The 22,932-nt window shown below is 36.6% G+C and overlaps 1 protein-coding gene and 1 pseudogene across 9 annotated transcripts in view; both read right to left on the bottom strand.

The window, feature by feature from the left end:
- Positions 1-22,932, bottom strand: part of GPATCH8 (G-patch domain containing 8) — a 95,134-nt gene that overhangs the window by 21,102 nt on the left and 51,100 nt on the right. For 8 of the 9 annotated variants that reach the window (XM_019980810.2, XM_070773617.1, XM_070773616.1 and 5 more), the window contains 2 exons: positions 2,883-3,026; positions 154-190 (listed from right to left, as the gene is read on the bottom strand). In XM_019980810.2, coding sequence (XP_019836369.2) covers positions 154-190; positions 2,883-3,026 — 181 coding nt within the window. The remainder of the gene's footprint in view (positions 1-153; positions 191-2,882; positions 3,027-22,932) is intronic. The other variant, XM_019980811.2, reaches the window with a different exon arrangement.
- Positions 3,033-22,932, bottom strand: LOC139177592 (large ribosomal subunit protein eL33 pseudogene; annotated as a pseudogene).

Genomic DNA, 22,932 nt, shown 5'->3' on the forward strand with positions numbered 1-22,932 from the left:
GTGCTTAATAAAGATAAGGGCGTGTTCAGGATCCTACCTATACTAGGAAGTTTACCACTAACATATAGATTATTTCTCTGGAAAGTTTTAATGGTGTAACTTTGACAGAAGATGCAAACTAGGGATTACTAATATAGGGTTGAAAGTACTTACCTATTATCTCAGATTCATAATAATCCTGTGTGCCTGCCTGGAAGACAAGACAGGGTGTCTATGATTTTAGAGCATAAATTTGGAAAATGGTAGGTCCATTTGTATGGTAAGTTCATGTCCATCAAAGAGGAATGAAAAATAGGACCTATCTCCTCCTCTTAGGAGTTACTTAGCTGCTTTGTGGCTGTTTTGTACCAAGGTCAATTAAAGTCTCCTTAGAAATCCTAAAGGCAGGAAAAAGAACTATAATAACAAACTTAGACTGCATCTGTTCTTTGTTTTATACCTAAGATGGGTTTTTGATTAAGATGAAGAAATCAACTTACATACATTCATTAATCATACCAGCTAGATTTTTTTTGCCAGACCAGGAATCACAGATATATTCTATATTAATGGATAAGGTAATTCAATATAAGAAATCCTTAATTTTTTTACTTTCATTTTGATGAATCTCTAAAACAGAGTAATGCATGAATATATCTGAGATCACTGAGATGAAAACAGTATAAATGTTTACAACATAACTAGGGGCTTATAATGACAGAAACTGGTCTGTATCAAACAAAGGCCACACAGTATCATGGGTACTTGAAAGTTTTTCAGTAGTTCTAAGAGAACAGAGTTTCTCAACCTCAGCACTACTGATCAATATTCTGGGCCAGATTCTTTGTTGCAAGGAGCTTTTCTGTGAACTGTAGGATGTTTAGCAGCATCCTTAGTCTCTACTCACTAGGTGCCATTAACACCATCTCTCTTGTTGTGATAATCAAAGATGTCTCCAGACATTGCCAAGTGTCCCTTGGGAGACAAAATCTCCCCAGGTGAAGAATCACAAAAGAAGAGAAAAGTGGTGAGAGAACTGAGTCCACACAAGGTGCACAAGAGAATAAATATGTGAAACTCAAATGAACCAGAGCTATAATAATTTTACTATTCTCAAACTGAGAGCACATCACTAAAAATCATCATCACTTTAATTGTTGTCAATGTGAATTTTATTAGTTTTGTAGTTATCTCAGATTTAATTTGCCAAACTGTTTTGCTCTGACAATTTTTTCCCGTTATAAAGCAAGTCAACACATGATTCAAGTTTGAATCATACTTCCTCATTCATTTTTTTCTAAGAAAGGGAAGTCAAGAAACTTATCAACTACAAATGTAATCTTTCTTAATGTTCTTTTGGTGTCTAAGTTTCTTCTGGAGTCTTAATTTTTTTTTAAAAATGTATTTTATATTGGCGTATAGTTTATTTGTAATGCATTAGTTTTAAGTAAACAGCAAAATGATTTAGTTATACATATACATGTAACTACTCTTTTAATTTATCAAATACAATTCTTAAAGAAATTTCTTAAAGAAATTCTCATGAGCCCAAAATGGTAGACATATATTTAGATGCTAAATGTCTTTGTTAACTCCAGAGAACAAAACAAAAACAAAAAACTCCCAAATTTGACTTACACACACACCAAAAAGCTGAGAAAAATTATTGGATACAATAATTTGGATGCAATAAATTGGATGCAACAGTCACTGTTACATTTGTCTTTCTTGATTCTTTGAAATAGTAAGGTAATTGCTAATATATCTTGTCCATATATATGCTCTCTAGTTTTCTCTTCCTTAAATCAAGCAGAGCTGACAATATATTAAAACAATGTCTAAAGTTGCATATAAAGTTGAAAAGTTGTCTTCAATACAACTCTATTAATGAAAGATTCTTAAATCTTAAACTGGTTAGGTGTGGTTAACTATGGAAAAGATTGCTGCAAAAAAGTGGAAGACCACAACTAGCTTATAAACTATTCCTATGCTAGTAAAAGAAAACTTAGTCAAAGCTTGCCTTTTACGTGCACTGAAATGGTTGGCTGGGAGATGAAGCAAAGATTAGAAAAACGGTTCAAAATGTCCAGCTTATAAGAGCATTTCAGCAATGCTCATACAGCTTACAAATTTATCAAATACAACCACTGTGCCCCCAAAGACCTGGCAAGTTCTGCTAAAGTCACCTATGATCAAATGTCTCAAAATTGTCCTACAGGTTTAAGGACTCATTTCCTTCTTCTAAAATTTCCCAAGGGAATTAATGCCACCTTCTTTATGCTGGTAACTAGTTAGGAATCATTTACTTTTCTAAATCAATGAACGGAAGAAAGAAAAAAAGGCCATAAAGAAGGTGTAATTTGTTTTTCAACAAGCTCTTCAACATGCAGCATCAGAATTTTTTGTTAAAGTTAAAATAGCATCTAACTTTATTTCTCTTTTCAAGATTTATCTATCTTCCAAGGTATACCAAGTAACAAAATGACTTACTGATAGGAAATACCCAACACAGCATGAATTCTTAGATAACAGAAGATGAAATGACCAAAGCCTGAGATAACTGTTCAAAGTTTAACAAGTTCAGGAACAGGGAGAACTGGAAAAAAGCTCCCAATGATCCTTAGCTGAATTATCAAACTAAATGCAAATTTAGAAACCATTCAAAGCCAAAAATTTTATGCATGAACCTCACAATTCTTCACTCTACAATCTTAGAAGGATGAGGTCTATGTCAGGACTTCTGTCACTGAAAAAAAATCAAGTCAGTCAGATGACCTCAGATAAAGACAGGCAGATACAAGAAACCACAGTCAACAAGTTTGGGGGAGTATTCTCATAAAGTTTAAAATTTATAACAACAAATAACGTATCTTTTTCTTTTTTAGAAATTAACTATTCCTCACCTGCTTGTGTGCATGATCATAGGAGTTGATATGGTTGTCAAATTCCTGGTGTTTCTGATACTGCTTATCACAGAGTTCACAGTAAAAGTTGGCTCTAAGGTCTTCCAGTGCTTTGGCAATGGCCTTCTCTTTGTCAACATAATCCTATAGGAACCACAAAATAAAACAAAGAAAAATGAACTTGGCGAATGTTATAAAAAAGTAGTCTTATTGGAAGAGAGAAAAAGGGCTTTTCATAATATTTAATGGTACCAGTTAAAGTCAGATAGAACACAAGGAGCAATCTGGTAGGGTAATTAGTGTGTGGTTATACTAAGAGCTGTCTTCAAATAAACAAAAGTTGAAAGAACTTAATTTCACCTTCGCTTTTGGCAGTCTGGTGGACTAGATACTGTGGCATCCCCTACTCCTATCCCTGGCTAAAAGCCCCTCAACCAACCAGACGACATAAAACACAATTTTCACTGTATTGCAGGAACCATAGAAAGAAAAGCAAATCCCAAAAGGGGAAATCAAAGAAGAAAAAAAAGAACAAAACAAAATTTAAATCAGCCATGATCTGAAACTGAAATTAGAGCTGTGATAGGCAAGGGCTCGCCTTAGGACATATGGGTGACAATGGTGCTTGAGGTTGGAGAAAGGTGGTGCAGCTAAACCTGAGAAGCCTCACTAAAAAGGAAAAGAGCCTGGAAGTGGCTGGAAATTTCAGCATCTCTGGGTCTTGGCAGAAGGGATAAAAAATGTTCTCAGAAAGCATCCTCAATTTTGGTCCCAAATTTTCCCCTAGATTAGGAACAGCAAAATAGGAGTTATAATCAAAGATTAGTACACACATAAGAGGAAATAAATCTATCAAAAGCAAGAGTCACAAAAAATAAGCAGCAGATTTAAGCCTCCAAGAACTCAGATTTTGGAATATTCTATTATAGAATATAAAGTAATTATAAAATGTTTAAAATATAAAATGGAGTTACAGATATGAGCAAACAAAACACTATTATAAAAAAATAAAACAAAACCAAAAAACTATGCAAATTGAGAAAGAACCAAATGAGATTTTTACAACTGAAAAACCTAATTGCAAAATATTTTTAAATGCATTAACTCTTTAGGGGATAGGTTTAAAGACAGTCAAGAAACAGCTCAAAATAGATAAAGCAGGGGTGGTGAAAATGTTCTGGAATTAGACTGCAGCAATAGCTGCATGACCTTGTGGAATATACTAAAAAGCACTGAACTGTACAATTTAAAAGGATGAGTTTCATGGTAGGTGAACTGACATAAAGGCTGAAAATTTTTCAGAAGTGATAAGACAGGATTTCACAGGTACACAAAGCATAAGGTAAACCACACAGGTTAAATAAAAAATAAGCACCTAATACATGCTAGTGAAACGGTACGTTATGGGATTAAAGACAATGAAATCATAAAACTACCCAGAAAAAAATTAAGGATCACCCATAATTATACTAATAGTAGATTCAAAAGCAATTAAAAAAAAGATAGAAAATAGTACGCTTCAGTGTGAGAGAAAACATTTTCAATTGTATACCAAAAGAAAATTTTTTAGAAATGATCAAGGCATTTCTAGATAAAAAGAGAATTTACCAAGAGATTCATTAAAAAGGACCTTCTTAAAGCAGAATTTTTGAAATCATAGATTGTGACCCACTAGTGGGTCATGACATTGATTTAGCAGACTGTTACAAATACAAATATGATGCTGTGGAAGTGCTGCATTCAATATGCTAAAAAATTTGGAAAACCAGCAGTGGCCACAGGACTGGAAAAGGTCAGTTTCCATCCTAATCCCAAGGAAAGGCAATGCCAAAGAATGTTCAAACTATCGCACAATTGCACTCACCTCACACACACCACTGAAGTGACTTAGCAGCAGCAGCACACACTAATAAAGTAATGATCAAAATTCCCCAAGCCAGGCTTCAACAGTACGTGAACCATGAACTTCCAGATGTTCAAGTTGGATTTAGAAAAGGCAGAGGAACCAGAGATCAAATTGCCAACATCCACTGGATCATCGAAAAAGCAAGGGAGTTCCAGAAAAACATCTACTTCTGCTTTATTGACTATGCCAAAGCCTTTGACTGTGTGGATCACAACCAACTGTGGAAAATTCTTAGAGAGATGGGAATACCAGACCACCTGACCTGCCTCTTGAGAAATCTAAATGCTGGTCAGTAAGCAAGTTAGAACTGGACATGGAACAACAGACTGATCCCAAATCGGGAAAGGAGTATATTAAGGCTGTATAATGCCACCCTGCTTATTTAACTTATATGTAGAGTACATCATGAGAAATGCTGGGCTGGATGAAGCACAAGCTGGAATCAAGATTCTGGGAGAAATATCAATAACCTCCGATATGCAGATGACACCACCCTTATGGCAGAAAGTGAAGAAGAACTAAAGAGCCTCTTGATGAAAGTGAAAGAGGAGAGTGAAAAAGTTGGCTTAAAACTCAAAATTCAGAAAAGTAAGATTATGGCATCTGGTCCCATCACTTCGTGGCAAACAGATGGGGAGACAATGGAAACAGTGATAGACCTCATTTTCCTGGGCTCAAAATCACTACAGATGTTGACTGCAGCCATGAAATTAAAAGACGCTTGCTCCTTGGAGGAAAAGCTATGACCAACCTAGACAGCATATTAAAAAGCAGAGACGTTACTTTGCCAACAAAGGTCCATCTAGTCAAAGCTATGGTTTTTCCAGTAGTCATGTATGAATTTGAGAGTTGGACTATAAAGAAAGCTGAGTGCCGAAGAATTGATGCTTTTGAGTTATGGTGTTGGAGAAGACTCTTGAGAGTCCCTTGGACTGCAAGCAGATCCAACCAGTCCATCCGAAAGGAAATCAGCCATGAATGTTCTTTGGAAGGACTGATGTTGAAGCTGAAACTCCAATACTTTGGTCACCTGATGCAAAGAACTGCCTCAATGGAAAAGACCCTGATGCTGGCAAAGACTGAAAGTGGGAGGAAAAGGGGACGACAGAGGATGAGATGGTTGGATGGCATCACTGACTCGATGGACATGAATTTGAGCAAGCTCCAGGAGTTGCTGATGGACAGGGAAGCCTGGTGTGCTGCAGTCCATGGGGTCACAAAGAGTTGGACACAACTGAGTGACTGAATTGAACATTAGACTTTGTTAAATTAAGCATTATTTGTATTAAAATTTCAAAGATCATTATTAGAAGAGAGAGAGGAGAGTAAAAAAGTTGGCTTAAAGCTCAACATTCAGAAAACAAAGATCATGGCATCCAGTCCCCATCACTTCACGGCAAACAGATGGAGAAACAGTGGAAACAGTGGCAGACTTTATTTTCTTGGGCTCCAAAATCACTGCAGATGGTGACTGCAGCCATGAAATTAAAAGATGCTTACTCCTTGGAATAAGTTATGACCAACCTAGACAGAGGATGAGACGGTTGGACGGCATCACCGACTCAATGGACATGAGTCTGAATAAACTCCGGGAGTTGCTGATGGACAGGGAGGCCTGGCGTGCTGCAGTCCATGGGGTCGCAAAGAGTTGGACACGACTGAGTGACTGAACTGAACTGAGGAATACTAAAGGGGGGAAGATTAAGAAAACTTCAGTTTTATAAAGGTAATACAGGCCAACAAAACACAGAAAAATTAAGAATATAGAAAGTAAAAAGATCTAAGAAACAGACTTACAAGTAATCACAAGAAATGTAAATGCACTAAAATAAAACCGTCAGAAAAATTTAACTACATGCTGATTAGAAGAGATATCCCTATGAGGACTTTGAAAGTTAAAGGACAGAAAAAGATATGCCAGGCAAATTACTAACCAAAAGAAGTTGGAATGACTATTAATGTTCAAGTTTTTAGACTTTATAGTAGAAAACTTTACTTGAGTTTGTGGCTAGCTATGGACTTAAACATAACAAGATTATTCTCCAAATAAGTGGCACTGGTAAGTTTGAAAAGCCAACAAAGATATGCTGGTTTTACATTAGTCTTAATGAGGTTTTGGCTCAAAACTGTGGGGACTGGCAAAAAGAGGTGGTCTGGTTTGACTCAGCAGTTCCACTTAAACAGAGATCGAGACACATCTCAAAGCAAGTGGCTTAATTCATTTGCTATAAGGTAATACAAAAGAGTGAGAAGGGGAAAGGAATGGTAACATGATTGCTTTGCTAGCCTTTTAGTAGGTGCCATTACTCTCATGAGCAGCTCCTTCTAGTTAACAGACCTAAAGATAAATCTCATTGCAAAGGTTCTACAATCAGTTTTTTATTCAGCTTAGTATCTTTTGGACAGTTTCAAAACATCTCTATCATCTAACATCTCTCTACAACTATTCAAGTTGAGCTACTTAGTTAGTAAGCAAGAAAAGGTTGCTGTGTTTTGTGTAAGGCCAGTACTAAACTAGTTTGAACAGACTAGTTAAGACTGAAAAATGAATAATGTGGCACATTATGATTTTTTCCCCTCTTCAGTCCTTCTCACTAGTTTTCTCTAAGCTTCCTAGACTACTTCATGTTGTCTGGCTAAAAGCAATTTGTGGATATTCTTCCTTATCAGTGCTGGTTTCCCAGAAAGAAGTCAGAAAGTTCACTTGCCCAATTTTCCTTAAAATTAAGGTGAAGACATATGATCTACCATCTCTTCCTGTGAAATGTATTTTATATGAGACTTTGATTCAAAAGTGAGCAGTACAAAGAAGTGCCAAGTGGAATCCATCTTCTAGCAATGGTGGCTGCAAAAGCATATTGATTACAAGAGATTATTGTATCTCAAGTCTTTCAATGGGAACCACATTCCTTCTTTCGTAAGTACTTTCTTTGAAATTTCTTTTAGATAGTCTTTTGCTAGCAAATGGATTTTTTTAATCTGAAAATTTATTTTTAATCTTTATTCTTAAAGATATTTTTGCTGGGTATACAATTATAGGTTGATGGTTGTTTGTTCTGAGCATATTCAACATTCCATTAGATTGCATCAATAACAGAACTGACACTGTATTCTGATTTCCTTGTTACTGTAACAGTTCTTCAAAGACTGTCTTTTGTTTGATATTGTACAGTTTTATCAGGATTTTATCAGGATATTACAGTTTTATCTATGTGTACACCTTCTTTTTTATCTTGCTCCAGAGATTCATTAGGCTTCCCGAATATATGAGTTGTGTCTTTCGTCAAATTCTGGGATCTCTTCTTTGAACACTGCCTCTGCCATTTTTCTTTCATTCTGGAACTCTACCTAAACACATTAGTTTTACATTCTTTATCATATAACTCCATTTTTTTCATGTATTTTCCATTTCTCCTTTTCTTGCCCTCCCTCTCTCCACTTTTTGCTACATTCTTCAGATGTGTTACAATTCAAAATTCAACTTTGTGTAAAATGCTATTAAATCTTCCCCTTAAATCTTGTGCCCTTCCTTACTCATAATCTGAATTCTTAAAAAAAAATTTTTTTAAACAAATCCACTTTATTTATTTTTTAATAAGTTTAAATCCTCAAAGGGTAACAGCATCACACAGATTCCGGATCCAATGGCCTTAGCAGGAAAGATTGTTTTGGAACTGGTATGAACCATGTCACTGTTTCCATGAGTGTAAATTATCCTTCCCCAGATTACTCTGGTTTTGTTAGGTTTTCCACCAGGAGTTAGTGAGTTGTTCTTTGCTTTGCACACATAAGCTCATCTCTTGCCTAGACAGAATTCAGTTTCATCTCAAGCATATACACCTTCCATTTTCAGGCGAGTTGTGTGGTTCCCTCTGGTTCCATAGACCTCGATTATAGACAGCAAAAATGGCCTCAGACCACAACCTTCCAGACATATTTGTTGTTTTAGAAGTCCTATTTCCAGCAAGCCTCCAGAGTCCAAGATGGTTGAAAGAGCCCAATTTATTCTTAAACATACTAAATATGCTTGTCTTACATGCTTTAATCTGTGCTTACAATTTTAGTATCTTAAATCTTAAAGAGGTCTGACCCGTCTCTTTTTTTCTTCATTAATTCTAGTCCATAGTGTCTAGTTTCTCAGTTGGATTTATGATTTGACTATGATTTCTTATTTGGGGGAGCTTTATTTAGGAGTTCTTTTTTTCATGTGTGCGACTAGCAGGATTTTAGTTCCCCATTCAGGGACTGAATCTGCGCTATAGCAGTGAAAGCGCCACTGCACCATCAGGTAAATTCCCTTTATAGGAGTTCTTTGAGGCCTAAGTTGTTTCAGAGAAGTTTGAATTTTCTTCTTCCCAAGGGCCTGAGATCATTTTATCATGTATTTCATTTGTTTTTAAAATGTCCCATTTTTATTTTATGTCCCACTAAAAAAGAAACAACTTCTCAGTCATTATCTCTACTTTCTCCTATTAGGATTTTTAAAATACTGCATTAAAGTATTACCCCACTGATCTTAGATATTCTGTTCTGTTTGGGTTTTGTGTGTGTGTGTGTGTGTGTGTTTTCTTTCAATTTCAGTTTGGATAATTTCTATTGACTTGCCTTCAAATTTATAGATTCTATCCTCTTCTGTGTTTAGTCTGCTGCTAAGTTCAATCTTCATCTCTGATACTGTATTTTCCCTTTCTCCCTGGGTGATTTAATCCATTTTCATGACAATAACATCATCGATATGCTACAAATCTCCCAGTCCAATATTTCTTGCTGAGACCAACAAAAGAATGCAGCTTTAAAGAGGAAAAGAAGTAGGGGAAGGGAAGGTGGGAAAACAGGGAAGACAAAATAAGATGGCAGATTTAAATCCAAATATACTTGAAATGACTTTATTACTAGATTAAATATTCCAATTAAGAAAGACTAGGAGGAAAAAAGAAATTAGAAGACAGACTAGATAAAACACCTCTAAATAATCCAATTAAATATTGATTACAAAAGTTAACAGAAAAAGGGTGAAAACAGATGCATTCTCTATGAATTGAAGGGAACTTCCTCAATCTGATAAAGCCATCTATGAAAAACGTCAGCTAACATCACACTTAAAAGACTAAAAGCTAGCCCCCTAAAATCAGAAGAGAGATGTCTGTTCCCTTCTAAGACAGTTATCTGCTTTTGCCATTTCACTGCTAAATGAATTTAGCAAAGTTGTAGGATACAAGATAGGATACAAGATTAACATAAAAAAAATAACAATATCATAAAAAACTAGAGTGTGTGTGCCTAGTCACTCAGTCATGTCCACTCTTTGCGACCACATGGACTGTAGCCCGCCAGGCTCCTCTGTCCATGGGGATTCTCTAGGCAAGAACACTGGAGTAGGTTGCCATCCCCTCCTTCAGGGAATCTTCTCAACCCAGGAGCTGAACCCAGGTTTCCCACACTGCAGGCAGATTCTTTACCATCTTAGCCACCAGGGAAGCCCAAGAATACTGGAGTGGGTAGCCTATCCCTTCTCCAGGGGAACTTCCCAACCAAGGAATCAAACCAGGGTCTCCTGCATTGCAGGCAGATTCTTTACTAGCTGAGCTACCTGGGAAGCCCAAAAAACCACAATACATAGGATTGAATTAACAAGAGAAATATAGAACTTAAACATTGAATTTGTATGGAAGCACAAAAGACCCCAAACAGCCAAAGCAATCTCTAGAAAGAAAAACAGCTGGAGGAATCAGAGTCCCTGAGTTCAGACTATACTACAAACTAGAGTAATCAAGACACTATGGTACTGGCATAAAAACAGAAATATAGATCAATGATACAAGATAGAAAGCCCAGAGATAAACCTAAGCACCTACAGTCACCTAATCTATGACAGAGGAGGCAAGAATATACAAGGGAGAAAAGACAGCCTCTTCAATAAGTGGTGCTGGGAAAACTGGATGACTCTAGGTAAAAGAATGAAATAAGAACACTATTTAACACCCTACACAAAATAAACTCAAAATGGATTAAAGACCTAAATGTAAGATGAGACACTATAAAACTCTTAGAGGAAAATACAAGCAAAATGTTATTTGACATAAACCACAGCAAGACCTTTTTGACTCACCTTCTAAAGAATGAAATTTAAAATAAACAAATGGGATCTATTTAAACTTAAAAGTTTTTGCATGACAAAGGAAATCATAAACAAGATAAAAAGACAACCCATAGAACAGGAAAAAATATCTGCAAACGAAACAACGGACAAAGGATTGATTAATCTCCAAAATATACAAACAGCTCACGGAGCTCAGTATCAAAAAATGAACAAAGAATCCAATAAAAAAAATGGGTCAATCAAAAACCTAAACAGATATCTCTCCAGGGGAGACACAGATGGCCCTTTAAGGCACATGAAAAGATGCTCAACATCATTAATTATTAGACAAATACAAATAAAAATTACAATGAAGTATCATCTCACACAGGTCAGAACGACCATCATCAAAAAGTCTACAAACAATAAATGCTGGAGAGTGGAGAAAAGGGAATCCTATTACAGGTTGGTGGGAATGTAAATTGATATAGCCTCTGTGGAGAACAGTATGGAGGTTCCTTAAAAGACTAAAAACAGAACTACCTTAGGACCCAGCAATTCCACTACTAGGCATATACCCTAAGAAAACCAAAATTCAAAGTGACACACGTTCACTGCAGCCCTATTTACAAAAGCCAGGACATGGAAACAACCTAAATGTACAATGATAGATGAATGGATAAAGAGGTGGTACATATATACAACTGAATATTGCTCAGCCATAAAAAAGAACAAAATTTAGTCATTTGTAGAGATGTGGATGGACCTACAGTCTGTCATACTGAGTGAAGTTAGTCAGAAAGAGAAAAACATCATATTTTAGTGCATACATGTGGAATGTAAAGCAATTATACTTCAATTTAAAACACCCCAAACCAATCTATAGAATCAACATAATCCTTATCAGAATCCCAGCTGGGGGATTTCCCTGGCACTCGAGTCGTTAAGACTGTGCTTCCGGACTTCCCTGATGGTCCAGCAGTTAAGAATCCGCCTGCCAATGCAGGGGGTGTGGGTTCAATCCCTGGTCCAGGAAAATTCCACATGCTATGGAGCAACTGGGCCCATGAGCCAGTGCCATAACTACTGGAGCCACTGTGTCCTAGAGCCCGTGCTCTGAAACGAGAGAAGCCACTACAATGAGAAGCCCACACATTGCAACTAGGGAAAGCCTGTGCACATCAATGAAGACCCAGCACAGCCATAAATAAACACATAATAAATTTTTTTTTAATTAAAAAAAAAGAAAAAAAGACTTTGCACTTCCAATGCAGGGGGCACGGGTTCAATCCATGGTCAGGGAACTAAGATGCCACATGCTGCAAGGTACAGCCAAAAACAGAATAAGTAAAAAGATTTAATAAACAAATAATGAAAGAACTGCAACTGCCTTCTTTGTAGAAATTGACAAGCTCATTCTAAAATGCACACAGAACTGTAAGGGACCAAGAACAGCCAAAACAATCCTAAAAATGAATAAATTAGAAAGGCTCACACTTCTCAACTGCAAAATTTGCTACAAAGCAACAGTAGTAAAGACAGTGTGTTTCTCCAAAGGCATGCAGATTAATGGAATATAAATGAGAGGGAAAACCCCACACATTTATGGTCAACTGATTTCTGATGAGGTGCCAAGGCCATTCAATGGGGAAAAAATAGTCTTTTCAACAAATAATGCTGGGACAACTGTGCAGGCACAGGCAAAAGACTGAATTTGGACCCCTTTCTGTTAATTTTGACATGCAAAAATTAATTTAAAATATACCAAAGACCCAAAGCTATAAGAGCTAAAACTATAAAACTCTTAGAAGGAAACATAGGTGTAACTTTTCATGGTCTTGGATTAAGCAATGGGTTCTTAGATATGATATCAAAAACACAAGCAACCAAAGAAACAAAGATAAAATGGACTTCACCAAAATTTAAAACTATGAGCAACAAAGGACATTATCAAGTGAAACGACAATAAAAAAAGGAAGAAAATATCTGCAAATCATACATCTGACAAAGGTTCTTATAACACAATAAAATGAAAATTAATAAAACAGACAAATAAAATTAATAAAATTAATAAAAACACAGTCTGTCAAAAGACAGACCTCCCTGGTAGTCCAATGGTTAATAATCCTCCTGCCAATGCAGGCAACACAGATTTGATCCCTGGTCTGGGCAGATTCCATATACCATGGGGCAACTAAGCCTGTGTGGCACAACTACTGAAGCCCACACACCCTAGAGCTGGTGCTCCACCACAAGAGAAGCCACACAATGAGAAGCCCTTTCATCACAACTACAGAGTAGCCCCCACTCATTCCCAGCACAGCCAAAAATAAAACAAATTAAATTTTTTTTTTAATTTTAAGAAATACAGTATTATTTTTTAAAAATGCGCAAAAGATCTGAATAGACATTTCTCAAAAAAACATCATTTAAAGGTCAATAAGCACATGAAAAGGTGCTCAACCAAAACCAAAAGAAGATACTGCTACTTCATACCTACTACAATGACTATAATAAAAAAGAAAACGAGTGTTAAGAATGTGGAGAAATTGTAACTCTCATATAGCACTGGTGGGAATGCAAAGTGGTACAACCATCTGTGGAAAAGAGTGGTGGTTCCTTAAAAAGTTAAACACTGACTTACCATTTAACTAGCAATTTCATTCCTAGGTATACACAAAAGAGAATTGAAAAATATATTCACACAAAAACTTGCACAAGATGTTCAGAGCAGGATTATCACAATAGCCAAAAATTGGAAACAACTCATATGGCCATTAATTGATGAATAAACAAACTGTAGTATACTCATACAATGCAATATTATTCAGTCCTAAAAAGGGATGAAGTTTTGATACATACTATTTACATGGATGAACTTGGGAAACATTATGCTAAGTAAAAGAAGTCAGATACAAAAAGCCACATATTGAATGATTTATTAATAATTTACATGAAATGATCAGAATAGGCAGATCTATAGTGACAAACAGTGGCTGCCAGGGGAGGGAGACGTGGTGGGGTGGGGGAAGAAGGAGGAGTGACTGCTGACAAGTACACGGTTTCTTCTGGGAGTAAAGTAGATGTTCTAGAATTAATGGTGATGGTTGTACAACACTGTGAATATGCTGAGTTACTAAACTATATTACATATGGGTGAACAGCAGCAAAAAAAAATCTACCTGAAAAAACATAACTGAATGATAAACACGAAATTCAGAATAGTGCTTACCTCAGGAAGAGGAAGTGAATGGGATGGGATCATAAAGTTATTGATAACGTTCTTTTTCTTAAATAGAGCAGAGTGTTAAACACAAGTGTCTATAGTTGCTTTTTATATCTTCTACATATTTGCTAAATACCTTATCAATATTGATGCTAAGGGTATCAAAATAGGACAGCATTTCCACCCCCCACCCCCCCATTAAAAGTGTGGTAGAGCTATTTGGCTTTAAAACTATGTACAACTTTCACACACACACACAAAGAATAGAAGGCAGTGAGTGTAGACTATTTTTTCAAAAATAGTAGCTGCAGTGACTAAGAGTCAATAGAGTGAAGTTTATTTTGGTTTTAGTGGTTCCTTTCCCCTAAGAATGTGTGAGAATGTTTACTGGTGATAGGAAATGTATGAGTGAGTTTGCCAACACAAGAAAAAAGATGTAAACTTCTTGATAAGACAGAGAGGATTAGGATCCAGAATTCAGATGTAGGTAGGAAGTTCATTTGACAAACCATGAAACCAGGGAAAAACATTTAAGGATGGGAACAGATAGACCAAAGTCTGATGGCAGATTTATAGATAGAAGAAGGCACTCTCATTTGATAGTCTAAATTGTCTCTACGCTTCCTACTAGGAGTAAGAAAAGATGCAAGAAGGACAAGGGTAGCTGAGGGAAGGTAAGAGCTTGAGGATCAATGTTTTGAGAATGACCGCTGAACAGACTAAGAGGAAGATAACGCATGAAAGGATTCCTTGACAGTTCTGAGAGTCCACTGAGTTGGCACCAGTCCCAGACTACGCTACTGCAATGATGTAGAAATGAAGGATGCAAGTATTTGTACTGAGTGGAGATAGGTTCTTGGTAAGCAGGCATGACAAAAAGGACTGGGAAGAAAGGAAGCTGGAATTGAAGTGTTGAGAGAAGGAAAAAGATCAATCTGTGGTGTTCAAGACCTATAAATTAAGGAGTGGCTAAGTTACTAAAGTCAAGGTTCCAAGGTCATGTGAAGGTGAAGAACAAACATGAAATAAAGGAGTGAAACATCAAGAAATGGAGAGGGTTTTAGGAGCTGTATAATTCACAGTTGATAAGATTTCTGAGTAAAAAAAAATCTGATCAATAAAATGAGGATAATTCCTGTTCTATCTCCACAAAGAGTTCAAAAGTGAAATAATTTCTTGGTCAGGAGAGAAAGAGTCTCAAAATATAATATATAATTTAATGAGGTTGTGTACTACTCAGATATTTCATGTATTCATTACTTGATAACTTTCACTTGAAAAACAATAAAAATGCATTCTCTAAAATGTTTATATTCCTGACAGTGTATCAAATGAGATGACAATCAAAACTGCAAACTACACAAGGAAACAAACCACTGTGAGAAAGTCAGAAGCAGCAAATTACAAAAACATTTATAAAGTACTATAGATGATAGAGACTTGAAAGAAATTATAAAATAAGAAAATTTAGAATGTTTTAAGAAAAATAAGACAGAAATAGTAACCAAAAGGCAAAGGTTTTGCTTTCCAAAAAATTGGCAATTTTGGGGGAAAAGAATCAAAAAGATATTTTAAAAGGCACTGATTTTCAATACAGTTGTTTTTAAAGAAGTCATTGAAATATAATAAAACTATAAATATTAATTTTAGAATATACATGGTAGGTATATAAGTATTAAATGTACAGATCTTTCAATTTTCCTGTATGCTCAACAATTTTCATTATGAAGTATCACTGAAATAAAAGTAAGTAAATGATAAATTAGGTACAACTAGAAGAGAAAATCCTCTATACTATCTTCTAAACTCTGTTTTTCCCTTTTAGATTTAAATCTTTAATCCACCTGTAGTTGATTAGTGTACAGTATGGAAGTACAGTCTCCTCCAACAATACAAGAGAAGACTCTACACATGGACATCATCAGATGGCCCAAACCAAAATCAGACTGATTATATTCTTTGCAGCCAAAGATGGAGAAGCTCTATACAGTCAACAAAAACAAGACTGGGAGCTAACTGTGGCTCAGATCATGAATTCCTTATTGCCAAATTCAGACTTAAATTGACCATTCAGGTATGACCTGAATCACATCCCTTGATTATACAGTGGAAGTGAGAAATAGATTCAAGGGATTAGATCTTATAGAGTGCCTCAAGAACTGTGGACAAAGGTTCGTGACACTGTACAGGAGACAGTGAGCAAGACCATCCCCAAGAAAAAGAAATGCAAAAAAGCAAAATGGCTGTCTGAGGAGGCCTTACAAATAGCTGAGAAAAGAAGTGAAGCAAAAAACAAAGGAGAAAAGCAAAGATATACCCATCTGAATGCAGAGTTCCAAAGAATAGCAAGGAGAGATAGGAAAGCCTTCCTCAGTGATCAGTGCAAAGAAATAGAGGAAAACAATAGAATGGGAAAAACTAGAGATCTCTTCAAGAAAATTAAAGATACCAAGGGAACATTTCATGCAAAGATGGACACAATAAAGGACAGAAATGGTATGGACCTCACAGAAGCAGAAGATATTAAGAAGTGGCAAGAATGTACAGAAGAACTATACAAAAAAGATCTTCATGACCCAGATAATCACAATAGTATGATTACTCACCTAGAGCCAGACATCCTGGAATACAAAGTCAAGTAGGCCTTAGGAAGCATTACTACGAACAAAGCTAATGGAGGTGATGGAATTCCAGTTGAGCTATTTCAAATCCTGAAAGATGATGCTGTGAAAGGGCTGCACTCAATATGCCAGCAAATTTGGAAAACTCAGCAGTGGCCATACTGGAAAAGGTCAGTTTTCATCCTAATCCCAAAGAAAGGCAATGCGAAAGAATGTTCAAACTATTGCACAATTGCATTCATCTCACACACTAACAAAGTAATGCTCAAAATTCTCCAAGCCAGGCTTCAACAGTACATGAACCGTGAACTTCCAGATGTTCAAGCTGGATTCAGAAAAGGCAGAGGAACCAGAGATCAAATTGCCAACATCCGCTGGATCATCGAAAAAGCAAGAGAGTTCCAGAAAAACACCTACTTCTGCTTTATTGACTATGCCAAAGCCTTTGACTGTGTGGATCACTTGGAACCAACTGTGGAAAATTCTTAAAGAGATGGGAATACCAGACCACCTGACCTGCCTCTTGAGAAATCTGAATGCAGGTCAGTAAGCAAGTTAGAACTGGACATGGAACAACAGACTGATCCCAAATCGGGAAAGGAGTACGTTAAGGCTGTATAATGCCACCCTGCTTATTTAACTTATATGTAGAGTACATCATGAGAAATGCTGGGCTGGATGAAGCACAAGCTGGAATCAAGATTCTGGGAGAAATATCAATAACCTCAGATATGCAGATGACACCACCCTTATGGCAGAAAGTGAAGAGGAACTAAAGAGCCTCTTGATGAAAGTGAAAGAGGAGAGTGAAAAAGTTGGCTTAAAACTCAAAATTCAGAAAAGTAAGATTATGGCATCTGGTCCCATCACTTCGTGGCAAACAGACGGGGAGACAATGGAAACAGTGATAGACTTCATTTTCCTGGGCTCAAAATCACTACAGATGTTGACTGCAGCCATGAAATTAAAAGACGCTTGCTCCTTGGAGGAAAAGCTATGACCAACCTAGACAGCATATTAAAAAGCAGAGACATTACTTTGCCAACAAAGGCCCATCTAGTCAAAGCTATGGTTTTTCCAGTAGTCATGTATGGATTTGAGAGTTGGACTATAAAGAAAGCTGAGCGCTGAAGAATTGACGCTTTTGAGCTGTGGTGTTGGAGAAGACTCTTGAGAGTCCCTTGGACTGCAAGCAGATCCGACCAGTCCATCTGAAAGGAAATCAGCCCTGAATGTTCTTTGGAAGGACTGATGTTGAAGCTGAAACTCCAATACTTTGGCCACCTGATGCAAAGAACTGATTCACTGGAAAAGACCCTGATGCTGGGAAGGATTGAGGGCGGGAGTGGAAGAGGACAGAGGATGATATGGTTGGATGGCATCATCAACTCAATGGATATGAGTTGAGTAAACCCCAGGAGTTGGTGATGGACAGGGAGGCCTGGCATGCTGCTGTCCATGGGGTCACAAAGAGTCAAACATGACTGAGCAACTGAACTGAACTGATGGGGGCAGAAGTTCAAAGTCACTATTTCCCATATGGATAGCCAATTGTCTCAGAATCATTTACTGAAAAATTCATTCTTTTCCCCACTTATTTGCAATATCACCTTTCTCTTATCAAGTGGTCAAATATGTAAGGGTCTGCATCTGGGCTCTCTTTTCTGTTCCATTGGCCTATTCCTGTGCCAATAACATATCTTAATTACTGTAGCTTTCTATCTTATACTTTAAGAATTCTTTGACTATTCTTGGGCCTTTGCACTTTCATATAAATTTTGGAATCAGCTTATCAAATTCCATACAAAATTTTATTGGGATTTCTATCTGACTGATTTGAATATATAGGAAGATTGAAGGAAAACAAATGCCCTTACAATACTGGATCTTTTAATTCATGACCATAATAAAAAAAAAATCTCATTTTTAAAATTTATTGTTCTTTAATGCCTCATTGAAAATAATGCTTCACAATTTTTCTCTTAAGTCTCCCACATCTCATTAGATCTATACTCAAATGCTTCATATACTTGTTTGCTATTACAATTGATGACATTTTGTTATCTCCAGCTTCTAATTCTCTGTTCTTGATATACAGATGCCACCCCTTGGTGGCTCAGATGGTAAAGAATCTGCCTTCAATGCAGGAGACCCAGATTCAATCCCTGGGTTGGAAAGATCCCCTGGAGAAGGAAATGGCTACCCACTCCAGTACTCTTGCCTGGAGAATCCCATGGACACAGGAGCCTGGCAGGCTACAGTCTGTATGCAAATTTAAATTAGATTTTGTATCAAGCATCCCGCTAAACTCTGTTATTTGTAACTCTTGTGTAAATTCTCTTGGATATCTCTGAATATAATCATAGCTACAAACAAAAGACCGTTGTCTCTCCCTTTCATCTTATATCTTTGTTTCCACCTGTCTGCCTTACTGCCTTGCTAGTTAAGACTTCGAACACAATATTTAATAAAAACAATAACTCAGGCATCCTTGTCACATTTCCCTATCTCAAAAGGAAAGTTTTCAACTTTTCAATATTAAGTATGATGTCTCCTGTACAGTTTTTATAGGCATTCCATCTGGTTAAAAAAGGTCCTTTCTTGGTCAGGTGGACAAGATTATGAATGAATGATTAAGATGATTACATAATTTTTTCTCTTTAGTCATGTAACATGGTTGACTATATAAACTGATTTTAACATTAAATCAATCTTGCATTCCTGGGATAACTTAGTTATGGCATATCCTAAATTAGTTCTCGTATTTTAAGATTTGCATCTGTAACCTATGTGCAGGGCAGGGAGAGAAACTCAAACACAGAGAACAGACTTATGGACACAGTGGAGGAGGGAGAGGGTGGGACGAGTTGAGAGTAACACTGAAATATACACATTCAGTTCAGTTCAGTTCAGCTGCTCAGTCGCGTCTGACTCTTTGTGACCCCATGGACTGCAGCACGCCAGGCTTCCCTGTCCATCACCAACTCCCAGAGTTTGCTCAAATTCATGTCCATTGAGTCAGTGATGCCATCCAACCATCTCACCCTCTGTCGTCCCCTTCTCTTCCTGCCTTCAATCCTTCCTGGCATCAGGGTCTTTTCAAATGAGTCAGCTCTTCGCATCAGGTGGCCAAAGTATTGGAGTTTAAGCTTCACCATCAGTCCTTCCAATGAACAGTCAGGACTGATTTCCTTTAGGATATACATTACCACGTGTAAAACAGATAGCTAATGGGAAGCTGCTGTATAGCACAGGGAGCTCAGTCTAGTGCTTTGTGACAAACCAGAGGGGTGTCAGATGGGGTGAGAGGTAGGATGGAGGTTCAAGAGGGAGGGGACATATGTATACCGATGGCTGATTCATGTTGATGTATGGTAGAAACCAACCAACACTGTAAAGCAATTATCCTCCGATTAAAAAATAAGTTTAAAAAAAGGAAAAAAATTTTAAAAATCTGCATTTGTGTTATATGTCATTATAATTAACTGTCCTTATCAGGATTTATCTTCAAGATGGTACTTTCTGTTGTTTTTTATAGCCACTAAGTCATGTCTGACTCTTTTGTAATCCCCATGGGCTACAGCCTGTTAGGCTCCTTCTGTCCATGGGATTTCCCAGGCAAGAATACTGGAGTTAAACTGCCATTTCTTTCTCCAGGGGATCTATGGTACTAGTCTCTTTCATTAAATGAGCTAGGATTTTTTCTTCATTTTCAATTCCCTGAAGATCAGGAATAGCTGCTGTTCAAGGCCGAAGTTATTTCTTTTATGATTTTTGATAGAACTCAGTATAGTGAAGTTATTTGGGCTGTATGGAAAGATTTTTCACTACATATTTAACTTATATAATTTATACACATTATAAGATTACTGAGGTTTTCCATTTCTATTCAAGTCTATTTTAGGAAGTTATATATTTTAAGAATTCATCTACTTAAAACTATCTTTACATTCAAAGCATAGTTATCCGTACTATTTTTATCTTTTACTGCCTGCCACACCTACAATGATATCCTCTCTTTTCATTATTGATATTGGTTTTCTACCATCTTTTCTTTCTCAATATCACCACAAGTATGTCAAAGAACAAACTTTTGGATCTGTTGTATATTTGTTTTCTATTTCATTCTTTTTTTGTTCTTATCATTATCTTCATTACTTCTTTTTTTTTTTTTTTTAACATTCTTTGTGTTTATTTTGCTATTCTTTTGGCTAACTTCCCAAGAGAAACGTTTACTTCATTTATTTCTTGCCTTTCTTTTTTTCTGAGGTAAGCATTTAAGGACATGTATTTGCTATAAAATATAATATTGCTTTAGCTTACCTTACAAATTTTGATGTGTAACATTTTTTTCTTTCAGTCCAAAATATTTTGCAATTACGATTGTGATTTCTGCTTCTACTGGCAGGTTAAATAAAAATGTGTATCTTAATTTTGAAAGGTTTTTAAAAACTTTTAAAAAGCTAATTGTTTTGTGGCTTGATAACTTGATTTTCCAGGTGGCGCTAGTGGTAAAGAATCCGCCTGCCAACGCAGGAGACACAAGAGAGGCTGGTTTGATCCCTGGGTCTGGAAGATCCCCTAGAGGAGGAAACGGCACCCCACTCCAGTATTCCTGACTGCAAAATTCCACGAAAGGAGCCTGGAGGGCTACAGTCTGTGGGGCCGCAAAGTGTTGGACATGACTGAGAAACTAAGCACACACACACACAAAACTTGATTTCAGTTCTCTGAAATTTGTTCATACTTTTATGACACACCAAACATGGTAGAAAAAAATTTTTTGTTTAAATAAATGTTTCACATACATTTGAAAATTGCTATTTTCAAAGTGATTGGATACACAGCTCTATAAAAGCATTAGGTGAAATTTGTTAAATGTGTTGTTCCAAGCTTCCAAACATCCTTGCAGATATTTCTTTCCTCTACTTGTATCAATTACTGAGAGATATATATTAAAATCTCCCATTACTGTGGTAGATTTAACAATTCTACTTGCAGTTCTGTCAGTTTTTGCTTTATACATTTTTTTTTAATGGTAGAACAGGTTTTTAAAAATGAATCCCTTTACTTTCTGCTTACCTTAAATACCAAGACCAAAATCAGTTTCTATATGATAGTTTTCACTAAATCTGTTTCTTATCTTCAAATTTACCTATTTCATAGTAGAGATTGAACTTACTGAAACATCTTAAAAAGCAAGTACGTTGGTCTTTTTTTTTCCAAGAGAAAAACAATCAGAAATTTATTACCAGGGCATCATGCATACACATCCGAGTAGTCAGTGATGGCTAACTCAAAAGGGGTGGTTAAAACTTGAGCTTATATGCATCTTAACAAAATAACAATAACTTTTTAGAGAAGTGACAAGACAAAGGAAAAGGACTTTAAGTTTCTAGAACAGCAAATGGGGGAACTAATGGAAGATAAGAGTTAGTTAGTAAAGGTTTGCTTCCCTGTTGGTGCTAAGTGGTAAAGAACCTGCCTGCTAATGCAGGAGACATGAGATGCAGGTTCAATCCCTGGGTCGGGAAGATCCCCTGGAGGAAGAAATGGCAACATACTCCAGTATCTTTGCCTGGAGAATCCCAAAGACAGAGGAGTCTAGCAGGCTACAGTCCACGGGGTTGCACAGAGTAGGACATGACTGAAGTGACTCAGCACAAAGCACGATAAAGGTTTGCTACGTAGATCTCTCTGGTGCCCATCTTTGGGCTGATTAGGGTCTAGAGTTGTCTCTGGTGATTAATTTCTGTCCTCCTGGTAGAGAAGGGAAGGGGGATGCCCCTGGTGAGTCATTTTTGAAAGCTAACTTATATTCTAAGCTACAGTCTTCTATTACTATTAGCTTAAAAAGGAAGATACTAAAGTTCTCCATTGTTATTCTTTAAACTCCTCATCCATTAAAAAAGGAAAAAAAGGCTTATCAATAGTATCAAGCTCTCAAAGGACTCATCAATTCTTACTATTATTACCTAATGTATTCCAGGCATTGTTTTCAAACCCTAATGTAGTCTCCACAACAGACATACAAAGTGGTTGTTACATTTAGAGATAATAATATCTCTAAAGTTTTTAACAGAAGCAATAAATAACAGAAACCTGAGGACTAAGACTAATCAATACCAAATGGCAAACAAATGTTGTTGTCAAAGGATTGTTTTCACCAAAATGAATATCTCAATGTGAAAGCCCCACATGCAAGAATGGTTTCATTT

Source organism: Bos indicus, chromosome 19, assembly GCF_029378745.1.
Source record: "Bos indicus isolate NIAB-ARS_2022 breed Sahiwal x Tharparkar chromosome 19, NIAB-ARS_B.indTharparkar_mat_pri_1.0, whole genome shotgun sequence".
Classification (NCBI taxonomy): Eukaryota; Metazoa; Chordata; class Mammalia; order Artiodactyla; family Bovidae; genus Bos; species Bos indicus.